The sequence below is a fragment of the Cheilinus undulatus genome, linkage group 20 (assembly GCF_018320785.1).
Source record: "Cheilinus undulatus linkage group 20, ASM1832078v1, whole genome shotgun sequence".
In the NCBI taxonomy this organism is placed as follows: Eukaryota; Metazoa; Chordata; class Actinopteri; order Labriformes; family Labridae; genus Cheilinus; species Cheilinus undulatus.
In genome coordinates this window covers 18,775,960-18,799,323 of record NC_054884.1, presented here as the reverse complement: position 1 = coordinate 18,799,323, position 23,364 = coordinate 18,775,960, and the positions used below count along the sequence as shown (strand labels likewise).

At 39.5% G+C, this 23,364-nt stretch overlaps 1 protein-coding gene across 7 annotated transcripts; it reads right to left on the bottom strand.

Moving 5' to 3' along the window:
* Positions 1 to 949: 949 nt before the first annotated feature.
* On the bottom strand, positions 950 to 22,069 carry brsk1a (BR serine/threonine kinase 1a). 7 transcript variants are annotated; one of them, XM_041816377.1, is made up of 19 exons: positions 20,816 to 22,069; positions 20,607 to 20,701; positions 20,325 to 20,410; positions 19,785 to 19,925; positions 19,420 to 19,536; positions 18,697 to 18,730; positions 18,235 to 18,303; positions 17,982 to 18,128; positions 16,396 to 16,427; positions 16,097 to 16,261; positions 14,076 to 14,173; positions 13,276 to 13,429; positions 13,124 to 13,184; positions 11,207 to 11,837; positions 8,243 to 8,291; positions 8,023 to 8,146; positions 7,483 to 7,693; positions 4,438 to 4,527; positions 950 to 3,934 (listed from the first exon to the last, which is right to left on the bottom strand). In XM_041816377.1, exons 1-19 carry the CDS (start codon positions 20,898 to 20,900, stop codon positions 3,723 to 3,725), a joined length of 2,601 nt encoding a protein of 866 aa, XP_041672311.1. In that variant the 5' UTR covers positions 20,901 to 22,069; the 3' UTR covers positions 950 to 3,722. The 7 variants fall into 7 exon arrangements, with proteins under 7 accessions (XP_041672311.1, XP_041672313.1, XP_041672317.1 ...); XM_041816379.1 differs by having other exon boundaries at positions 950 to 3,922; XM_041816383.1 differs by having other exon boundaries at positions 11,207 to 11,483.
* Between the last annotated feature and the right edge of the window lie 1,295 nt (positions 22,070 to 23,364).

Sequence of the window (23,364 nt, the reverse complement as noted above, 5' to 3'; positions counted from 1 at the left end):
TTACAGTAGCATATTGTCAACCTTTATTCACAGCCTTGGTAGACATTCCCATGGTAACCAAAGACCCCACCAATCAGGGACATCGCTGTGAAACTCAAGGGTTGTGGGTATTTTAGGCTTTTTGGCTGAGAATATGATTGAATAAACTATGTTTTTCTTAAAATGAGTTTGATATCCTAAGAAAATTTGTGTTTTACAGGAGCATATACCATTGTTTGACCGTCAGGTAGCTTGTGGTAAGTCTAAATATATCTAATGATATGGCTAATTATCAAATCTGCTATGGAGAAAATTAGGTTGGGATTACTGCTTCCAGAACCACACTGTTGAGCCCTATACGATCCTCTCAAAAAACAATAAAAAAAAGCTTCTGATCAGAGTACTGCTGCCTGACTCTGTGCAGAGTGGAGAGAGAAGTTGGGGATTAAATGTACTGTTTTCTGGTACAAATCTTTCTGTTATGTTACTTTTAATGACCTGTAGTCCACTGTGGCTGATAGATTTGGGAAATTCAACTTACAATGAACCAAAACACAGCATGTAGCTGGCTGTTAAATTTCAATAAAGGCAGTTACATCAGCTAACGACAGACTTTAATGAGATGAAATGCTCAGTGATTCTTAATCATCGTAGCTTTAGGGGGCGAAGTAATTCCCCATCAAGACTGGTGATGTCATGGACTCAAATTTTTTGCCCTGCTCAAAAACCAAGCCAGGAAAGTTGTCACACATAGATCTCAGTGTTTTCACATGTTTACAGCAACCTTATTCCAGCATATCTAGTGTGTTAAGGAACAAAGTTGGATTTCACTTTACAGGGACTTAAAAACTACTAATCTTGGGTTGTAGCTTGAACTGCTAAGGCTCAAACTGAAATAAACACCTTTAAATGAAAAGAAACTTTTGAAACCCAGAAACTAAATAGACAGACACATGAATTTAGGGTTTATTATTGTAACCATAACAATAAGGTGGATCTCTCTTTATTTTGACCATCACTTCAATCATAATTGTTCTTTTTATCACAGGCAATAGTTATAATAGTGCACTTTTTATATTTAAATTATGATACAGACATTTCTTTTTTAAACACCTTATTCTACTGACCCTTATGAATGGAGAATAGTTTACAATCTTAGCCAGAGTTCGGGTCAATGAAAGTGAAAGTGATGTGATAGAGATGAGAGTGGTGATGGTGAGCAATCATAAAGAGTGTACGGACTGTGAGGCAAACAACTTTGTACAGTTTCTCTTGTGATGATGGCTACACGACAGGTGAAGAGGCAGACAGACAGGTAGAAGGGACAAGGCATTAAAAAGCAAGAGATGGAGCAAAATTAGCAAGCATTCAACGTGTGTGTGAGAGAGAAATCTTGCCTGTTAGGGTTTGAATATGTTATTTCAGTTTGATATTCCTGGGGTCAGTCGAAATCTCTGGAACGTAATCAGCTCAAAATGCAGCTGCCGCAAAGTTTTCAGCTCACTCACGCTCAGCTGTCATAACCCACGCACTCTTGTTGGCAGAGATAAATGTCATTAAAAACATGAGACGTAAACAAATATCAACAGAGAAGTAAGATGAGTACAACTAGTCATTACTGCAACTAGAGTTTAGCATGGAAAGGAGTGTAAATGTGAAATAATATAGAACTGGCTTCTTAAAGCTCCTGTGAGGATTTTTAGGGTGATTATGAAACAGGCTGGAATGAATAATTATGTCTTTTTAGGACCTATAAAAGCAAAAAGGTAATCAACATGACGACTAACTATTTCTAGGCAGTTACTTTTGATGTATGAAACTTTTGCCATGGGGAAGGTGCCAGAAAAAGTGATAAAATGACAGCTTTTTATCTAGTAAACTGAAAAATTCTCTACAAGCATAGCATATGACGGTTGAAAAAGTAAGGATGTGATATTTATGTAAAAACAAATAAACAAAAAAAAAATCACATGTAAAGGAAAAAAGCAAAGACGTAAGATGTAGCACTTTGACCACAAGGAGTGCTAAAATCAACACAAGCTAAAAGTTTCCCCCAGGAGCTTTAAATTAGATCTGGGTATATTTCAGCAGCACAATTCATAATCATGTACATGAAACATTAAAGTGACCAAATAAATAACATGAATGAATTGACAAAATACAAATAAATAATATGTATAAATAAATAAATAAAATATGAATAAATAAATAAATATGTATAAATAAATATAATTTAACAACATAATGGACAGATATGTGAATAAATAAATTTAAAAAAGATCAAAATAAACACAACAGTAGCATATATCTCACTGAAAACATTCTGCACTTTTGTTGCATATTGTGCTGTATGGAAGACTGGTGATGAACATTGACTAGTCTGACAGAGTGCTGGAGTATTCTAACATGACCATCCAGAGCTGCTACGTCTGCTTGCAGACATGGGGCGACTCTCCGTGGGTGAGCAAGGGTGCAGCGATGGACTACTTGGCTCGTTGGTGAACACTGACGTGAGGAGCATGAGGTGGGGGGGTTAGGACTAGGAGACTCTTCTGCTTGCTTCCAACTTTTGAAGTCCCGTTCAACAAGGAAACTGACATCGCAAGCCTTTAAAATCCGGCGTTGGGTGTTGTCCATTTATGAGTATCCTTTTATTTTTAGTAATTTTTTTGTTGTATGAGTCAGTATGTGAATACTATGGCGATTGGAGACAAGCTCGATGAGAAAGGTGGCTTCTTGTTTGATCGCTCTTCTCATTCAATCGGGGCACAAACAGCTGTGATGAGGTTCATGGAACTATTCACGCATAGTGTTTTTTATTTTCATATAGTAATGTTCATATTTCTGTTCAAATCAAAAATACTTTTCTTCAGAGCAACAGGGGTCCAATGCCAAAATCTCAGGCGCATTGTTTGGTATTGTCTCTGAGTAAAAAGAAAATAGAAAAAGAATCAAAACTGGTCAGCTTCCCAATCCTCTTCAACACTGCAGAGTGTTTTCAGTCTGACTTTACTGCTATGTCTGTGCTACTGACATCGCCCAAATAAACATGTAAACATAAATAAAAGTAAATAAAAAAATATCTTTTTCACATTCACTTACTTAGCTTACTTTGATGGTTTTCTTTACCTTAGGAGAAGACACTGCTGGAGCTCCAGGATGACGTTTCTCCTGAGAAAATCAGGACCTTTTTGCTAACTCTTAGGGTACATCTATAATTCTGTCAGTAAGGACTGGTATTTGCATGTTGCTTGATAATGATATGAGCGCACTGGTTAATTTAAGAAACTCTTTTTGGTGTCAGGTACTGTATTATGATGATATGATCGACTAGCCTATCTGATCATTTCAGCATCCTTTAGCAGGCTGATTTGCTAACTGGCATGCACATTAGCACTTCAAAATTCCTAGTTTGTTTGATCTGTGAAGCTGTATCTATGAAGGATACCAAACTGCTCATTCAAATGGTATTATTTTCATTAAAGGGTGATTCCTTAACTCCTTCTTCTCGTTTAAGGGTAGGAATCCGGGTGATCCAAAAGATCAAAAGTATGCTGAGTTGGGAAAAAAAAGCATGACAGAGGAAAAAGGCTCAATCCTTGCTATGGTCAAGCATCTTCAGTAACTCAGTCAAGGAAGAAAAGGTGTAGCTCATGGCTTGCAGGGATGCTTGAAGATGGAGTTACACTGTCTTCAGTCTGGGAGTAGTTCAGGCATCCTGCTGTGTGGTCTCACTTTCTAACCTACGGCTGGGACTGGGTTCCATTGGAGGACAGCAGTCGGGTTCTCTCTTTCGCTGAGCCTCTGCGCTGCAGAACTCCCCCACTGCCTCCGATTCCTCCGCCATCTGCCCGGTCACCCCACTCGCACCTGTCGCCCCCACCCTCGGAACGCCTCGAGTTTTGGCGGGTGGGGGTCCCGTGGGGTCGGCCGTTCTTCTCATCTGGGAAGGGATCAGGAGAGAAGAACAGGAAAGTCACTCTTAATGTAAACATGCAACAAGTTCTCAGGGACAGGGCTTCGAATTAAGCATTTTTCCTTTTTTGTTAACAAGTAAGCTGCTTAATGCACAAAAAAATGAGAAAAAGAAAGTGCTGTTTTCCCTCAGCTTCTGCAACTTTAGGGTATGGAAACCTTTCATTGTTTAGAGGTTATCTTAAAAAAGAAACAATAAGAGTTTGGTTGAACAGAAAATTACAACAGAGTGTTTGGGTTGCAGAGAGACATGACTGAAAATCAACATCCTCTTCTGTAAACACTAAAAAAAGGAGATACCAGCATTAGGAAAGTCCAGATCAATAATACATGAAAAGAAGAAAGAAGTGTTCAAGTATCAAAGAGAAACAGACCAAAACAAACAAATATAGCATCACTGATAGTGAAGTGTAATATACAGTCAAAGCAGCAAAGTGTAAATGTTTTGCTCATGTGTACACCAGTGTGTAGAAGCAGTCTTACCAGATAGGGCTTGCACCATGGGTTGATCATGAGAGCTGAGAAGCTGAGCCTGAATCGTTTCCACCACTCGTCGGAACCTGCGACTCGGACCTGCAAAGGCCCCAAGAAACACAGATGAAACCTGGGCCAAGTACTGGTAAAAACAATAGTGTTCATGCAAAATAATGCTTGTATTTCAATGCAAAAAGAGCTACAATAAATTCAAATTGAGACTACTTATTAAAAAAATTTTTAACAGTTTTCTTTTACCATGAAAAATTAGGAGTCAAACCTCTCAGCTGGGTGCAACATTTTACATTAAATGTAGTGGGACAACTTGTTAATAAAATGACAAAATAAAGATTCAGTTCAGAAATTTCTGATAAACAAGTAAAATTCACACTCTGTAACTCAGATGAAGGTTTTATTGCTAATTCTGTCAATTTAGTGAGTCACAAAACCACATATATCATGATAGTTGGCTCATAATTAAATCTTACCACGACTGTTTAAAATCATTTTTATGAAGGCATGAGATAGAGGGAAATTGAGGATAAATATCATTCTTTTATGGCAATAGAAATGCATAATTTTTCTCTACAAATATGTCATACTGCCATATTCTGAGGTTATACAGTCTCTTGTAAAAACAATGCATCATTTACATCTTTAAGTGCTGCTTCAGCTACTGTTGCAAAACAAGAATAAGCAGAGATATATATTTATATTTTTTATTTTTATTTAGTTTTTAATTTAAACACAAAGGAGCTGCAAATGACAGCATGTAACAGTAAAGTGCAAAAAATAAGATACAAAAAAACCCTCCATCGAAGTCCAATTGTTTTTCCCACTTTTCCTCCCAAACTGCCCCTACACCTGATCCGATCCCTCTGTCCCACCCCAAAAGGCTGCTATTAATCACATAGGAAAGAAAAAAACAGATGATAAATGAGCAAACAATAAAGGTCGAGCTGCTACACTCCTTGAATCCCCAAATCATTATAGCTACTGTATGAAACATTCCAGTTCTCAATCCCAGTAACCGTTGCAAAATAAGACATGAAAAGGCACCACATTCTTCTGAGCTCTGCCTTTCCCCTTCATGGTACCTTTAATCCATCCAGTTTTAGGTGGAAAATGACATCCTTTATCCACCTGGCATGGGGATACTGATGTTTAGCATAACAACTTATCCGATGCCAATGCCAATTTAAAAAAACAAAACAAAAAAAAAACTTCTTTTGGTATTAGGCTCCTTGCATGCCAACATTTTCTCTCACATTTGTCCACGACATTAGATCGAGGTTTGACCAAAAGCTCACCTATTCTACCCTGTAAAAAATGTCTTATTTAATTCAGCAGCTAGAGATAACAGATTCCAACATAAAATTGATTGAACACAACAGATAACAGTTCATGTCACCTAATTTGGCCAATGGCTGATGTATGTAAAGAGGGCTGTTATCAGTGGATACCTATGCATCTGTACATACACTCACCTTGGTCTGGGTAAGCATAGCCTATCTTGGTGTTAATGCTTAATGCACTACTGGCACCAGCCACTTCTACGCTATTTATTCGATTTTATTCTGCTCAGGTCTCCTCACACTTACTTTGTACTATTTGGCACTATTTTTGCACTGTTTTGAGATACAAACTGCTTTTATATTCTTTAAATTGTTCATACTGATGTTGGCTGTTTTGATTATATTCTGTTTTTATGTATATTACACTGCTGATAAGAGAGAAACGCAATTATTATCCTCTATACATCCTGCACATATGGAAGAATTGACAATAAAACTGACTGACTGAGAAACTTTGGGTTCGTGATGATTGTGGAGCCTCTGTATGGATCAATCAACACATCTTATATCTTTGCTGCTCTGGTCTTGGATATACATAAGTTAGGTAACACTTTATTTTAGTAGGCCCTAATTACCTAGAAATTTTACAGTACTAAGTGTAATAATCTAGTAATTTCTCAAGAATGCGATGGTAATTACCTAGTAATAAGCTGGCATTTTACCAAGTAACAACTAAGTATTAAGGAAGTATTTACCTGGTAATAATGTATTAATTATCAAGTTATTCTTTGTAATGTTGTGGCAGTTCTCAGGTAAAAAGGTGGTATTTTTGACTAGCCCTCTAACCCTAGCCTTCATAATACTGAGGCAGTTTTCTGGTTAATAGATGGTATTTTACCAAGTAATTTCTTAAAAATAAGATGCCAATTTTCTATATTTGTTGTTTGATAATTCCCAGGTTATTTCTTTATTTTTGCCAACTAAATTAAAAAAGTCCTTCCTGAATAATTTTCAAGTAGTGAACTTTTAGGGTTAGGATTAGGGTTAGTGTAAAATACCACCTCATTACAAAAGAATTGCCACAATATTACAAGGAATTACTTAACAATTAACTCAGTATTAGTTGGTAAATACTTCCTTAATATTTTCATGTTTCTTAGTTATTACTTTGTAAATTACAATCTTATTACAAGGTAACTACCACTTCATCCTTGAGAAAAGATAACTACCACGTATTACTATAAAATTACAGGTATTTAAGACCTACTACAATAAAGTGTTAGCATGAATTGTGTTTCTGATGAAAATTCTCCATCCAATCCCATCACTCACAGTAATCCTCAGTGTAGAACTATATAAACAAAGGCTTTATGGCAGCATGCTGTCACTTATTTAATCAGACTCTTTCCCTGCAGCAGTGAATAAAGGCATTGATAGTAACTGTAATTTTTTTCACTTGTGGTCTCTTCTTAGGTCACACAGACGCTTCAATATTAATTTCAGCCTGTTTTATAACCAGATAAAAACTCTTCAGAGAAGCTGTAAGACTGGAAACATGATGAAATAGCCAGCCTAACTCTGTCCAGCAGTTATATGGTATTAAAAAAAAATAGTAAACAATGATCAACAACAAACAAACAATGATCTTATACAGCTCTCTGCTTTGGAGAAAATGAAGTCATGTTTTTATTCCCCAGGTTATTTTCATGAAGTTTAAATCTAATCATAATTGAATTTGTTAAATGTCTGCTCCACTTGCCTGATATGAGTGTGAACGTGACGCTGTAGATCCCCGTCTCCCTCCTGCCTTCCCTCTCGCTCCTCTCCCTGTCCCTCTCCCTCTCGCCTTCGGAAAAAGCAATGTCCACCTGGAACTTGACGGGCTTCTGGAAGACGGAGGGACCGCCTGAGGACTTGTACTCGGCTCGAAAGCTGGTCTGGGAAAGGACGCTGTGACTGAGTGACGGGATCTGTGTGGTAGGGAGACAGAGAAGAAGCAGAGAGACCGACAGACTTACGAGGCGGGAGAGGTTCAGGGGCAAACGTGAGTATAGGGAGACAAAGGGTGAGGGTGAGGAGAAGAGAGAAAGAGTGAGCTGTTGGTGAAAACAAAAGTGATCAGTCACACGTGCGACAAGTGAGCAAGATTAGAACTAAAAGAGACACATAAAAAATGAGAGAAATGAAGTGCTTAAAGTATGATAGTGTGGAAGTCTTACAGCTTTTTCAGAGAGCCATGCCTTTACAAACAAGCTTTAACAGAGAGAGACGTGAAAGACAGAACACATCAGATACTCACAGACAGGAAGGCATGGACGATGTCTGCTTTGACAGAACTCAAAGGTTTGTCTCTGATCACCACAAAGATCTGCTCCTCTTTCTCCAAGCCAATGAAGTTTCCAAACCAGGACTTCTTAGCCAGCCTGGTAGCCAGATGAAAACATAAAATATCATTGACACAGAGTTTCAGATTGTAAAAATAAATGCTATAACAGCAATAACTGATCTCTAGGACTTACTCTGGGCTGGATTCTGGTGTTAGACTTGACATGTCTTCTGATGTAGGAACTGAAAGAGATAAGTCACTCTTAAAAAAATTTTAAATGTTCCTGTTAGAAATATGAATCTGGAATCCAGAAGGGAAAGGGCTTTGAGGTCCATTCATCATGTTCACATGGCAGCCATTTTCCTCTGGTGTGACGCTCAGTGTAGGAAGCTAAAAAGCTGTTTAATACCATACTACTGTGTTCAAGGTCAAAAAGGGTAGAATTTGACAAACTGGGAATTAGATGTACGGTTTTGTTCATCTGCAATATTGCCTGCAAATGTCCACATGGGTGGTTATTATTTCTGCTTAACCTGCTACAAAACCATCAGTGTGGTCAGACCCTGACACATTTTCTTTATTTAAGAGCTCTTTAGTGTGTTTCTGTTTGTGTTCAACTCCGTCTCTCTGCAATATTCACATTCACTATATAATATTGATAGTCCTTAAAACAGACTTGAAAAGTGTAAGGAAGGCACGCAGATGGCCTAGCGGTCTACAGTGCTACCCACTACTACGGGGGAGGCCCGGGTTCGAATCCGGCCTGTGGCCCTTTGCCACATGTCTCTCCCCACTCTCTCCCATTTCCAGCTCTATCCACTGTCCTCCTCCTGTCAAATAAAGGCACAAAAAGCCCAAAAATAAATCTTAAAAAAAAAAGAAGAAAAGTTTAAGGAAGAAGATGAACAAAGAAAAAGTCTTCAGCCGACGTAAGTCTGTTGGTCTTGCCTAAAACTCTGAAAACACATTTGCACAAACAACCGATATTTACAGCGATTACATCCATTATTTAAAGGCAGATATGTTCTTGTTCGCTGATACAACTTTTTGAGCTTTTATCTGCCAACAGAGATATCATACCAATAAAATTGCGTATCCCTGGTAGTATGCTTTATTTTTGATTTGTGACACCTCACATTTTTGGGGTTTATTTAAGTAGTATTCACTTTAGATACAGCCAAGGCTGCCCAAAGGAGGGATAAAGGAGAGCTTTCTGGGGCTCTGGGTAAAATTAAGCTGTGATAATCAGATTTTATTTTTACCTGAATAATAGCCACTCTTACCAAATTAACAAATATTTTTTATTAATTTGTGCCATAGCCTTCTCAGGAATGTAAACTTTCAAGAAACAGAATTAAAATGGATTAAAAGTGGGACAAATGGGTGGAAAATGTGGTGAAATTAGGTTAAAAAAGTAGCAGAAAAAGGTTAAAAGTGGCAAATATGTGTTTTCAGTGGCAATGATTGGAAAACAGGGTAAAAAACAGATGGCAAGTAGCAAAAATCGGTTTACAGTGGATGAGGGCAGGCATATCAAACAGTGAAATGCAGTCAAAATTGGTAAAAATGGGTATAAAAGTGATGAAAAGGGGTTAACCCTGTAAAGCCTGATACCTCAAAAATAGCCAGAATATTCTCATTTTTTTGTAACTGAGATTTTAATAAACTTTCAAACAAAATCCAAAAAAAAAAAAAAAAATGCCATAGCATCTCACATATTTTTTGTGTCACATTTGATGCATAAGGTGTTTTTGGCAAGTAATAATCCACTGCAGGCATCTTTTTATCATTTTAAGGAAATTATTGATCATATTCCTCATATTAAAGTCTCACAAAATTACCTATCAAATATGATACAATTGGCTTTAAAGTGTTAATAGAAGCAACTATGGATCAACTGAGAATGTGGAAGATGGATTAAAAGTGGCAAAAAGGGCAGAAAAGAGGAGGAAAGCGTTTATAAAGTGGCAAAAATGGACGGAGAAGGTGGTGAAAAAGGTCTTTAAAAGTAGCAGAATGGGTTAAAAGTGGCAGAAATGGAGTAGTGTTAAAGATGGATAACAAGAGGCCAAAATGGGGAAAAGTGAGCAAAATTGAAGAAAAAATTACAAATATTGGCAAAAATGGGCAGGAAATTTGGTTAAAGAGTGGCACAAATAAATAAATTCAATATCAGAACCCAGTTATAGTTTGACACATTTTCAGCTCCAAAATGAAATACCGTTAGCCAGAGTGTGTGCTAGCACCAGTGCTACTACATGCATACTATACTAGGATACTATTGAAATAATCACAACTGGGAAGGGCCCATTCTCTGGGTTTGTCAGGGGCCAAGCGAAATCTGTGGGCAGGCCTGGGTTCACCTAAAGAGCAGGAATTATCATGTGCACAAGTCAACAAAAAGACTAAGAGTTAAGCTGATGACAGCTTTAATTTTTTTTCATGGTTTCTTTGTGAGTCTCTTTTTCAAATGAGCTTTGTTACTGGATGTATTTGAAAAGTTGTCTCTCCCTCCTCTTGAAATTTCCCAGGAACACGTGTTACTAAATGCATGTCGTTGATTTTTCCCAGAGAGAAGTTTCTCAAACAACAGACATTTTCTTCCTGATCTGAACAGAAAAACACCAGTTTATCCCACGGGTGCCCAGTAAAAAATGTTTTTAGGAATCAGTAGTTACATACACTAATTTTCCAACAATAATAAATTAAACATATAAACATCAGTTACTGGGGCGCGCCGGTAGTTGAGTGGTTAAGGCACACGCCACGTATGCATATGAATCCGGCCTGAGGCTCTTTGCTGCATGTCTCTCCCCCATGCTCTCATCCCTGTTTCTGGGTCTATCCACTGTCCTTCTCTATCCAAAAAAAAACATCAGTTACTAACACTGGCTAATGAGCCAGGCTGATACTGGCTGGTAACAATGGTCATCTAAGAAACTGGTGCATCCTTTTTTGGTTGCTGATTTGACTTCTTGAAACCCACTCTGAGCTTGATATCAGAGAAAAATGGCTGATGTGTGACTGAAAACATCTACGGCACTGTGTACTTAAACAGGAACCGTTTCAACAATTTTTGTTATGTTGATCCATACCTGTGCAGATCCTGGTGCATCGAAAAACACAAAGTAACGCCCACATTACAGACAACTCTCACCTTGCAGTTTGCGGCGATGGAAACGCGGCGATCCCAGCAGGTTGTTCTTGAAAGAATTGAGACGAGTCCTCCAGTGGGCGGAGCTGCTGGCTGCCATGCCGCTTCCCCCTCCTGGACTGGAGGGTGGGGTCAGTGACAGCGAGCCCACCCCTCCCCCTCCCTCCGCCCGCGAGGAGGATGAGGACGAGGAAGAGGAGGGCGGGGTGGAGGAGGGGTGGTGAGGGTGGTGGACAGGGGTGCCCAGGGGCGTGGGCAACGGAGAGCCCTGGGGGGTGACCTGCGGCACAGAGTGGGCAGAGTTTGGGTAGAAGCTCTTAGTCACTGACTTTAGGACAGAGGACGAGGGGAAGAAAAAACGGGGAATGGGTGACAGGAGCGGAGAAGGGGAGGGTGAGCGGGAGGATGGGTTGTGCAGAGGCAGGGATTTGATGGGCTGCAGGTGGGGTCGCTCGGCGGGTCCCTTGGTGGGCAGGGTCTGGGTCTTTGGATTAGGGGGAGCTTTGGGCTTGTCGTGAGCCCGAGCTGAGCGAGGAGTGGTGGTGCTTCCCTGTTTGGGCTCCTTTGTGAGAGGGGTAGCGGTGGCAGAGGTGACATCTGATTGGCTGAAAGTGAAGACGGGGCTCTGATAGGACTGGGGGGTGGGGGTGAGGGAGTGGGTTTGTGGGAGAGATGGATAACAAGAAAGAGAGGGGATGGAACATGGAGAAAGGATGGAAATGAATATCATGCTTCATGGCAAGAGAGAGTGCATCCTGTGAGAAGTGAAAGTGTCAAATGCAACACATTTATAAATGCTTTCATTTTAGCCTTTTAGTCTTTTTTAATTCTTCTCATAAGTGAGTGAAGATTTAGTGACAGTGTGGCAGTGAAAGGGTTAACAATGCAGCGACAAACAGTGAAAGTGAATTTGTTACTGTGCAAAAGCACTCAAAGTTAAGGTTAATTTACTTCATATTGGCTGTTTGAATAATTTAATATCAGGAAATTAAGAAAAGTGTCCCATGGACAAAAATAAACCAACCAGTTTTAAGTTTTTTCAACATTTAAACATACAGTTAGCTCATGCAGGGTGAAGAAGAGAAGTGGCATGAGGAAAGAGGAGAAATCCTCGCTTGTTGAGGTTTAATTTGACAGACTGGTGCTGTGATGGCGTGTACAAATGACTGAGGAGCTTGAAAATGGATTGCTTAGGGGCTTGAGGAGTGTGGTTACAATTTTTTTAAATCAGTCTAATACATGTGTGGATAATATGAGTGAGAACATGTTTAAAAAAACTAGAGCCGTTCGCCACATTATACTGAAATGAAAGAGGAATTATTAAAATCAGCTTACAGCCAAAAATATGAAATTATTTTCATGTATTGCAGTGTAGTCAGCAAAACCTTAAAGTTGAACAATTACCCCTGATTTAAAGACTGCTGTCACCCACCCATCATAAACAAAACAAGCACAGAACACACAATCTATATTGACTTATTATTTAGAATTTAGTTCACATTTTTTCAGTCCAGGCAAAACTGTCCAAAAACTAACACTAGAATTTACAATCTTTGTTTGTACGAAGTGGATTTTCTCAAAGTTACAAGCAATTTTATTCAAATTTCGTTTCCTGTGTTTCCCTGGGCAGTACTACATAATGGGCTGAAAGAAAGAGGAAATAAGACTGAATACGCTGTAACTTATGGGATCTATTTGAAGGAGGTTAGCATAAACTAAAGGGAATAAACAAAACCTGCTTCAAGGCACATGCCACTGACTAAATCCTGTTAGTGAACTTGTCCTTTCACTGTAGCGACTGAGTTGAATAATACACTTGCTAAACCATCTTTACATGAGCAAGCTTGTATCATGTTAAGGATACAAGCAGCAACAGTTACTCCAGTGCAGTTTGTTTGAGATTGGCCATCAGGCCCTTACCCTGGGACTGCTGAGAGGACTGGAGGAGAGTCCGGTTGACGCTCCGCTGACAGAGCGAGACCTGAGGTCAAAAAAGACATAACTGTGTGTGACCAAATGTATTACTGACAAGAGTGTGTATTCCAAGTAAGTGTAAGCAAAACATACTGTACCTCTGGCTGTGTGCAGCTGTGTCCAGAGCCCTGCGAGGTGGGGTAGGAGACCCCTGTTCAGTAACACTCAGCACCTCCAGACTTTTCCTCTCAGGGCGGCAGCGACCGTGACGCGTCAGCATGGGAGAGTCAACGCGCTTTCTAGGAGGGTCTGCTGAGAAACACCATTAAAACATTTTCAAAAGATTTACCCACAGCACTTTATTGTTATGATGCAAAATTAGACTGTGTGCCACTGTTACTAGGACTTGAATCCATGGGCCACTTTTAAAGAAATGTAGTTTCTATTTATTTGCTTTCCTTTAGAAGAATTTGCCTTCCCACTCCCTGTTCTCACTCTGTCACTGTGCATTTATTTCTTCTTTTGCTGTTCTGCTCTGTGTTAAAAGGGCTTTTTCCACAAGCCCCACACTCACTGCACCATCTGTGACTGTGATAAATGTGTCTCTTTTTGCACATGCAGAATCACAGCCCCTCTCCTTGTTTTATCGCACGGACAAATCTTGCAGATATCCTCCAAGTTCAATGTCTTAAACAGTAGTAAAAATCTGTCTGTCTTCCATATTGCATCATCCTTTGTTGCTAATCACAGGGGGTGTTTCCTAAGATAAAGGCTATCAGTGGAAATCATTCATAAAATCATCCTAACATGACATCAAATAAGCCCACATTTACAGGAAAAGGCGTGGAGTACCTGTGTTTGGCACCAGGCTCACAGACTGTTGTACAAATAGGTCTCACATACAGAGAAAGGCAGATCCCACCCTGGAGTGGATCCCTCCTGCCCCCTAATGACTGACCTACGTCATTGCGTGGAGGCAAGTCCTCATCCTCATAGCTTGGATAGCGCTCTTTCCTGTCAAGCAGTAGGTAATAGATCATCTTCTCCTGGTTTTCTCTGAAACGAACAGAAAGAAATAAAGCAGGTCACTTGTAAAATGCTAAACTTAAGAAAAAAATTATGATACAATGTGATAAAAACTATAAACATGGATTTATATTAAGCCCAAACTACAACATTTTTAGATGTTGGATTTTCCAAAGGACAAAATTAGTCTTTTGTTTAAAGCCCATGTTATGTTATTTTCAACAGCCTTTTTTTTCTTTTAAGTAAAAGTTCAGCATCCGACTCCTTCAAGACTTAGACATTCTTTAAGCAAGATCACTTTCTTGGGCAAACATAAAAGTCAATTGTCAAAGGTAACATCCTTTGATAAATATGCTCCCTGAATTCTGGATACAGCTTCAGTCTGCTATCTTGCTTTAACACTGTAGATCAGTTTCTCATGGAGGCACAAGACACTCAAGTCAAAGACAGAGTTGTATTGTATCATAATATTTTGCATATCATATTGTGTTGCCTGCAAATTGTAGTAACCTTTTTTGTTTGTTGCTTCATCTAGGTCAAAAATCCAAAGAGATATTGTGCATTATATCCCTTCATATTGTTTCGTATCGCATTCTATCATATCATGAGGTATAATTCTGTACAGTTTGCAATTTTTTCTCCTTTATTTTTCATTAGTGTGATTCAATTAGGTTAAATATCCATACAGGGATATAGAGCGAATAAATGGTATCATATTATATTATATTGTATCGCATCATTCTGTATGGTTTGCAGAACCCCCCCCTTTTTTTTTTTTTACAAACACAATGAAAAATAATGTTTAAGTCCCTGTTTATTGATTTTAAAACATTTTTATTTTAGGTTTGTTGTATAAAAAGCCGCTGCTTTATTAACCACCAGGACGAATTTCAGCCATGAAAAATATCTCTACGTTTATTAAATTTAGCTTCAAAATCATGAAAATTAGGGGGTAAAATCTGCTCTAGGATGGTGTGGGTGTTGAATGAGCCTTAGCCACGCCCACTCAGGAGAAATACGATCCTCTCAAAAAAAAAAAAAAAAAACAAACAAACAAACAAAAAAAAAAAAAAAACTGCTTCTGATCAGAGCACAGCTGCTTAGCTCTCCTTGCCAGAGCAGAGAGACAGACGTTGGGGATTAAATTGACTATTTTCTGTTAGCGACCCATAGGCCACCATGGCTGATAGATTTGGGAAATTCACCTCACAATGAAGAAAATAAGGCATGTAGCTGGTTATTTTATTGTTGTTGCCTTAGGGGGTGCGGTACTTCCTAGAAGAGACTGGTGATGTCATGGGCTCCTAAACTTGATCGGCCCAAATTAAACTAAGCCAGGAAAGAGATGAACAACTTTCTAACGGTCTAAATCAAAAATTCAGTCACACATAGACCTTGTTCTCCCCGTGCATGTGAAGGTTCTTTCCAGGTACTTTTGCTTCCTACCACCATCAAAGACATGCTTGTCAGGTTAATTGGTGCCTCTAAATTGGCCATAGGTGTTTGAGTGTGCCTGGCTGATTGTCTCTATGTTTCAGACCTGTGATTGACTGCTGACCAGTCCAGGGTGTACCCTGCCTCTTGCCCGATGACAGCTGGGAGAGGCTCCAGCCCCCTGTAACCCTGAATGGGACAAGCGGTCTAGAAAATGGATGGATGGATGTTGTTGCTCTTGTTTTTATTAGCAAAAACAACAAAAAATAAGGTTAGATATTCATACTGGGATATAAAGCGGATCAGATTGGATCGTATTATTCTACATGGGTAACAGAACTTTTCTCCCTTTATTTATTCTTTAACAGTGTGTGCTTCAAAGAGGTTAAATATCCCTGCAGGAATATAAAGCGTAACTTACTTTACTGCATCGTTCTGTACTGTATTGTACTGTTTTTTGTCCAGACGACATGATCCTAGAGCATCGTTGTATGTACGTAGGGCTGAAACTATACTCACTCTTCACATTGCAGATCACGCGTTAGCTTGACTCGGTCTCGGAAACATCCCAGCGAGTGCATGCTGTCTAACACATCTGGGTCCAGCTCTGTCAGGGACAGGATTCTCCTCACACACACTCGCCGGGGAGGAGGCTGTTCGGGACACGGCTCATTACGACCACCCCTGGGAGACACACGCACAGCAAACAATGAAGCATACATGAATGACACACACTGAATGGTTAAATATGTTGTTACAACACTGTGAATGAGTATGGAATTCGATAGTCACATATGTACAAATGAACGTATACTCACTGATACCAGGCATGTTTCTGGATGGCCTCCAGCTGTTAGGGAGGGGAGGGGGGCAGGGCAGATGGGGCCATTAGTTTCTACAGTCTGTTAACAGCCAGATGGCCACAGAGCTGCATCGTGCAAACACCACATACTTTTTTACAAGACACCTCATCACTTGTCCTTGTTGTATATCAGAATAATAATAATCTGTAATCTTGGAGAATGTAACTGAAAAATTTGTGTAGCTCAGCATAATGGAGACATGTTATTTGACAACTTATGTATTTCATAGTATAAGAAGATAATATATCAAGATTTTTTTTTAAACATCACATTTGGCGAAAATGCAACAAACTATAAACTTCTGGCACCACAGCTCCCAAGGTGAAACATAATAAATTAAGTAGCATGTCTATTCATTTCAGTTGTTGATAAAAAATACAAAAGAGTCCAAAAGAGGCTCTGCTCTGTATAATAATTTATAAGCAAACTCAACAACTTAATTGTTTTTTTCTTTTCCAAAACAGAAGGCCATACAACAATAACGTTTGTTTCATGGCTTGGACTAGCCACTACTGTTGCAGAGCAGCAAAAACAAGCAAAATCCAGGTAAAAATGATATAAAAATTAAAAAATAATGGGGTCCTAGATGGCCTAGCAGTTTTATTATGGGGTTTCCTGCTCTATTTGTCATCTCCATCCATCCATCTATTTTCTATACCACTTATCCCGTATGGGGTGGCGAGGGGGATGGAGTCTATCCCAGCTGTCATTTGGTGAGAGGCGAGGTACACCCTGGACTGGTCGCCAGTCAATCGCAGGGCTGACATATAGAGACAGACAACCAGGCAGGCTCACATTCCCACCTACGGCCAAATTTAAAGTCACCAATTCACCTAATGAGCATGTGGTGATGGGAGGAAGCCAAGTACCCGGAGAGAACCCACGCGTGCACGGGACATGAGAACATGCAAACTCCACACAGAGAGGCCCTGATTGGGAAGCGAACCAGAGACCTTCTTGCTGTGAGGCAACAGCGCTAACCCCTGCACCGCCGTGCAGCCTTATTTGTTATCTGATCTCTATATAAGAGTAAAAAAACCCATAAAGTAATTAGGTCAGAGCAGGTAGGGAGCGTAATTTTAGATAATGCTCACAAAATTTGCAATATATACAATTTAGAACAGTTTGTATTTATATTTAAGATTTTGATGAATAAAATGGGCAAAATCACAAATACAAAGTTGCACGTCAGCAGGAGTTGTGAGTTAAGAGACTGCTAACTTTAGCTCAGCTTGTTTCAAAACAAGTATTTTTTTTCAGTACTGAGCCAGAACCTATTGCAGTTATACATCTATACATGGTTAGCCCCAAACAGCGCTTTAGAATAAATTAGTCTTGTTATTTTACTGTATTGATAACAGAGTGAAATCTGTTAATGACCTCGTCATGTGTATAGGGAAGGAAAATGATAAAATGGAAGTAGAGAGGAGAGAGGAGGTCAAAGTGATCCTGATTCAGTTTGGACACTTTGGTACAGGTGCCAGCATAAGGTGCCATTCAACTCCCCTGTGTATGAGCCAAGTGTAAGCACAGCCTCGTACCGAGAGCCTTTTTTCAGGGTTGACCTCAATCATGCCCTTGAGCAGGGACTGGCAGTCCGGGGGGATGAAGTGGGGCATGTGGAACACACCACTCTTCACTTTCTCCAGGAGCTGGCGTAAGTTGTCATGGTCAAAAGGCAGGGCACCCTGTAAATAAAAAAGATAAAAGGGGGTGTAAACAGACATATCGGAGTACGTTGGAAGTTTTTCTAAAGGAACCAAACTGTATTGTGACATGAAGAATTAGACTTACCACCAGTAGAGCAAAAAGGATGACCCCACAGCTCCACACATCTGCTCTCCTGCCATCATATTTTTCCCCCTGCAAAAGACAAAAATCCCACTCAATGTTTCCAACTTAATTATATAAACAAACCACGATTGTTTTTCCAAAGATGGGATTTCGTCTTGTTTAAAGCAAGTCTATGACTATGAACTGTCTCTCAAAAGACATGATAATAAATTACAGAGCAATTAAACTATATTGTCATTACCACGATTGGATTGTCCTCTGTCTCTAAGTCAAAAATCACTCCTAAATATTAACTTCCTCAAAGGCACCCAAGTGACAGACACTATACTCCATTAGACTCTTTTATGACTTTGAGACAATTAGCCAGTAGCTTTTTAACTATGTATTTGCCACTTAATGAATAATTTACTCATTTATTTTATAGGTACCAACATTTGAGGAGGACGCAAGCAGACGACTCACCCGTATGACTTCAGGGCAAGCATAATGTGGTGACCTAAAATGACAGAGATGGTATCATTTTTATCATTCTGGAAAGGGCAGCAGCAATATTAGTCACTTTTTTAAATGGGAAATGTTATATAGGCTAGGCTATCAGCTGAATTATACTCTTTGCAGCAATGGACATTGATTAATATACATGGATTCAAACTGCAAATCTCTAAAATACAAAATATGTCCCTTTTTCATGTTTGCACAGGTTATGAGTTGATACTAGGCTTGCAGAATACGTGGAGAAAATGCCATGTTCTTTAGCACTGCTCAGTACTGAAAGCAGTTTGAATTGGATGAATTAAAATCTATTTAATCCTCTCAGTTATTTTGAATGACTGCTGTTCATATTGTTTAAAACTCTTGTGTTTGCAACACGTCTTTCCTGAATCCACAACAAATCAAAAACCCTCTTCTTCCACCACTAAATTGGCACAAATTAATCTGAGGGTAGCAGATAGCTAGCTTCAGCTTCTTCTGACTGCATCAAAATGATCTGAAAGTATGGCCAGCATATCCAGGAACTTAATCCAGTTGTTCAAATGTATGGATGCAGATTGATAAATCATTATAAAAAATACTTGCTCTCTTTTAAAGTGACTTATATACTGAGTTTTGTAATGTGTTAATGCAAAACCTGCATTGTGTTAATGATGAGATGGCAAATAATTGCACAGTCCTTGTTCTACTCACCCACAGCTGGTCTCTAACAGGCTGTCTCCCACCTGTAGGGAGGCCATGCCAAAGTCAGCGATACGGATGTTGTTTTTCTCATCCAGGAGCAAGTTCTCAGGCTTCAGGTCTCTGTGACTGAACACATACAACAAGTATATGTAAATCTACATGTGCTGGTAATAGCAGCTTAACTGTGTCCACAAGGGTTTGAAAAAGGGCCTTGTAAATTTCACTATTTCAAAATCCCAGATTGAACAGACAGTGGTAACTTACTGATTCTTTACTGTAAGAGTTAAAGCTAGCAAAGGAATCCTAACAACCCTTCACATGACCCATACTTTAGAACCAATTTTCTTCTTCTCTGATTTTCTAAGAAAACCAACCATATGGAATGACTGTGGCAGAAATCCAAAGCAGAGATGATCTGCCTGAAGAACTTTCTAGCTTCTTTTGGAGTCAGCCGCCCCTTCTTCACCAAGTAGTCAAACAGCTCTCCGCCTGACACATGCTCCAACACCAGGTACCTATCCACACACAGGGACAACAGTGATTTAGAACCCAGAAGCTTGGGGAAAATGAGTATGAACAACAGATTTAACCTCAGAAAATCTCTTAAAACTGTAAGATTTCATCAATTACTGATGCTAGTTTATCATTTTTGTGCTTACTTTCCTGCCTGTCTATTTCCACAGCTGCTCTAAAACAGCTTTAAAGCATTCTGGGGAGTATTCTTTCCTCAAGATAGATCAAAAACTTTTCAGAATAATTGTAGCAGATGAAAGAAGAGCAGGAATTAAGAGTGATGAGAGCAGTTTAATATAGTTCATAGTGTAATATTTATACCCATCCCACTCCAGGGTTCAGTATGAAAGGCATGCAGGCTGGAAATTTCTGAGGCTCTTTTGAATGCAGGAAGAACTCACAGATATTTGTTATTCTCGTAAACATCATGCAGCTTCAACACATGCGGATGCTCGATCAGCTTGAGAATGGCAATCTCCCTCTCAACCTGGATGTAGAAAAGAAACAGGAAACGAGACAGAAAGAGATGAAGATGCAACAGCAAAGCACACACACCACTGTCTTCTAAACAAGTTAAATATAGAGGAAATGGAGCAATTTTAGGACACCTAGCTGTTTACAAATTTAGCATCATTATCGTCACTGTGTGCAAAAACCTGACCAGCGTCACACTGATACTGTACCTTCATCAAGACTGACTCAGACAGCTTCTCTCTGTTGACTATTTTAATCGCTACCTTCTGACCCGTAATGCAATGGACCCCGAGCTTGACCAGTCCTGAATGATGGGAATATACAAACAGGTGGGTATGAGACACAGAAGATATAACTATACAGACATAAAATTCATTCAAATATTTCAAAAGAATCTCAAACAAATGAATGTACTCACCCGTCTGACCCTTCCCCAGTGTTTTTTCCAGTCGGTAGGGCCCAACATATTGAGCTGACTGACTTAGAGACAGTTCCTTACTCATACTGCTCTTACTGGAGGCTAATACACTACTACTACTACTTCTACTGCACGATTTTATTGCAATAACTGTGATATTTTACAGCTTATAGTTACTGTGGCTTACAGGATGGTGTTGAACATAGATAAGGGACTACTTTGTTTTCAGTGATAACACTGCTACTCTGGTGTTAGGGGTGAACATGTAAAGAATATAAAACATCTGGATGATGAATGGACATTCTTCGCTTAAACCTGGCTAACAAACATGGCTTGGTATTTCTTCTGAAGCACATTAAACATGTATAACGTTGTTATTTAACAAAAAAGCTCACTATTGATAGATAAAAGCGGAAAACTAAAATGACAGTAAATTATTAGGCTGTTTTATGCGTTAATACTGACTATAAAGATAAACATTGCAAGGTGGGTAACCCTCGCATCTGTACATTAGCTTATTTGAACTTGCACGACGATAACTGTATATGACGGTTAATAAGAAAATTATCGCATAGGAACGTTGACGTTTTATATATTAGCCTTGAATAAACAAGTTTATTCACGTCTACTGGGAAAATATTTATTATTAGCCGGTCGAGTATACCAGCCAAACATCTAATATGTCAAGTAGATGTTAGCAATGAAAATAAAATCTATTTATTTCTCTCTTTCAGGCCTATTTTACAGGTGCAACAACATGCTATTTTAGCCTCGCCGCCGCTCTCCCACACAGCAGCGAGGCTAGCTTTAGCTTCAACGCCTTGACCAACGGCCGTCGCGCTCGTGCCGCCTGTCAAAAAAACCGACAGCTCCTGAAGTTTCCGGACATCGCCAAACGGTAAAATTTATCACACAGCCGCCGCATTCTCGCAATATTTCCTCGCAAAACAACCATCCTTTAGCGGAGCGTAGTCCTCCCCCTCCCTGCCTCTCCCCGTCGCTCCCTCTCTACATCCCTGCTGCAAGTAGCGGATCACAGCATCTTCTCCTCTCTCCTTTGGCGTGTCCTCCTCCCTCACCGGCGGATACTCAGGTAAAAAACACACAGAGAGATGCCCGCAGATTAACCCGCACTAATATCGACTGCCTTATTCCCCTCCTCACTTCTGATTATAGTTCACGCAGGGTAAAGGCCCCCTGTATTATACTCCCTTCGGTTTTCTTGCCGTAAATCGATATTTTCTCTCTCCTCTTCCTTCCTTCGTCTCACTCGCATCAGCATCCGGGTCCCACTCTCTCCCCATCCTCTGTCCTCTCCTCCCCCGCCCTCCTCCACCACCTCCTCCCGATCATCTTCCTCAAAATAAGCTTATCTCTGCATTCACCTCAGTCCCGGACACACTGTGGGCCCCGCTGTGATCTGCTGCGGACACCTCCATCACTGTTAACGCTGCTGTGACAGCAGACATTTGTAAACATCGCCGGAGGCAGCGGAATGGGACACGGCGCGAGAGGGGATGCTAAGGCTGAGATCCGGCCCTTAAATTATTGGTGTCCCACAGGTGCAGTTTATTTGTTTGTTTTTTTAAGAGGTGCAAAATTTTGAGGTGAAGCATTTCTACTATGCAATTGGATTTTTTTGCCTCTGGAAACACAGCAACGCATTAATAAAAATACAACATGACTATAAAGACAGTGCCATGTTCTGACATACACTCATCTAATAGTTAAAGTTAAACTACTCTTCTTGGAAGGAGATTTTAGTTTGTCATGAAACAGACTGAATCTACTATTAATGCAATGAGAGCCCACAAGAACATGATAATAAAGTCGATTATTTCTTTAAAGTAATGTTTGGCAGAAACTGCTGCCACAGGGTAGGTGTGGTATATGTGTCAAAGAGACATGTCTTTGAACATCTTCCACGTCAAAGATTCTTGATGTTAAAAACGGTACTTACACATGCACAGGTACTGGCAAAAATGTAGGTGTTTGGAGTTGTCCACACAGGGGCGCCAAAGTTGACAAACACCAACAGTTCCTCACTGGTGCTTTAATTTACAAAATAATGCTACTCAGATAGATGTACTACAGTATTTGAACAAAACATATTACACAGTTATAGTTTATATTTATAAAGTTATAAATAGTTTTAGAAAATCATTAGGGCTGTCAGCCAGTTAAAACTAGTCTAATTACTTATGTGCTTTAGAATCAATTAATCACAATTATTCACATCTGTTGATCATTTGAGAAAGATTGCTCACTGGATTACTGGTAGATTTAATCATAATAGTAACAAAATAATCATCAAAGACAATTTTCTGAATGGCTTTAAAACTTTTACTAGTTTTTGAAAAAGTGGAAGCTGAGACCAAGAACAGATTGTTCACCTACTAGTCCATCTAGGATGATGTTAATCTGTAGAATATGGATTTTATCCATAAACCTAAAAAAATTAAGAGCACATAGAATTTGTATTCTGTTACAAAGTTACAAAGCTACTTTAGCTGGTTGTGTGGTGGCATTAGAGTGCAATCAACCAGCAT

Bases quoted from the DNA above. Each gene is read 5' to 3' on its own strand.
- brsk1a (XM_041816377.1), bottom strand. From the start codon at position 20,900: ATGAGTAAGGAACTGTCTCTAAGTCAGTCAGCTCAATATGTTGGGCCC. The intron at 14,174-16,096 runs GTGAGTATAGTT...TGTTCGTTTCAG, and splicing joins CGTGATCTGCAATGTGAAGA to AGAAAACCAGGAGAAGATGA. The intron at 13,430-14,075 runs GTCAGTCATTAG...GGTGTTTCTCAG, and splicing joins GCCTCCACGCAATGACGTAG to CAGACCCTCCTAGAAAGCGC.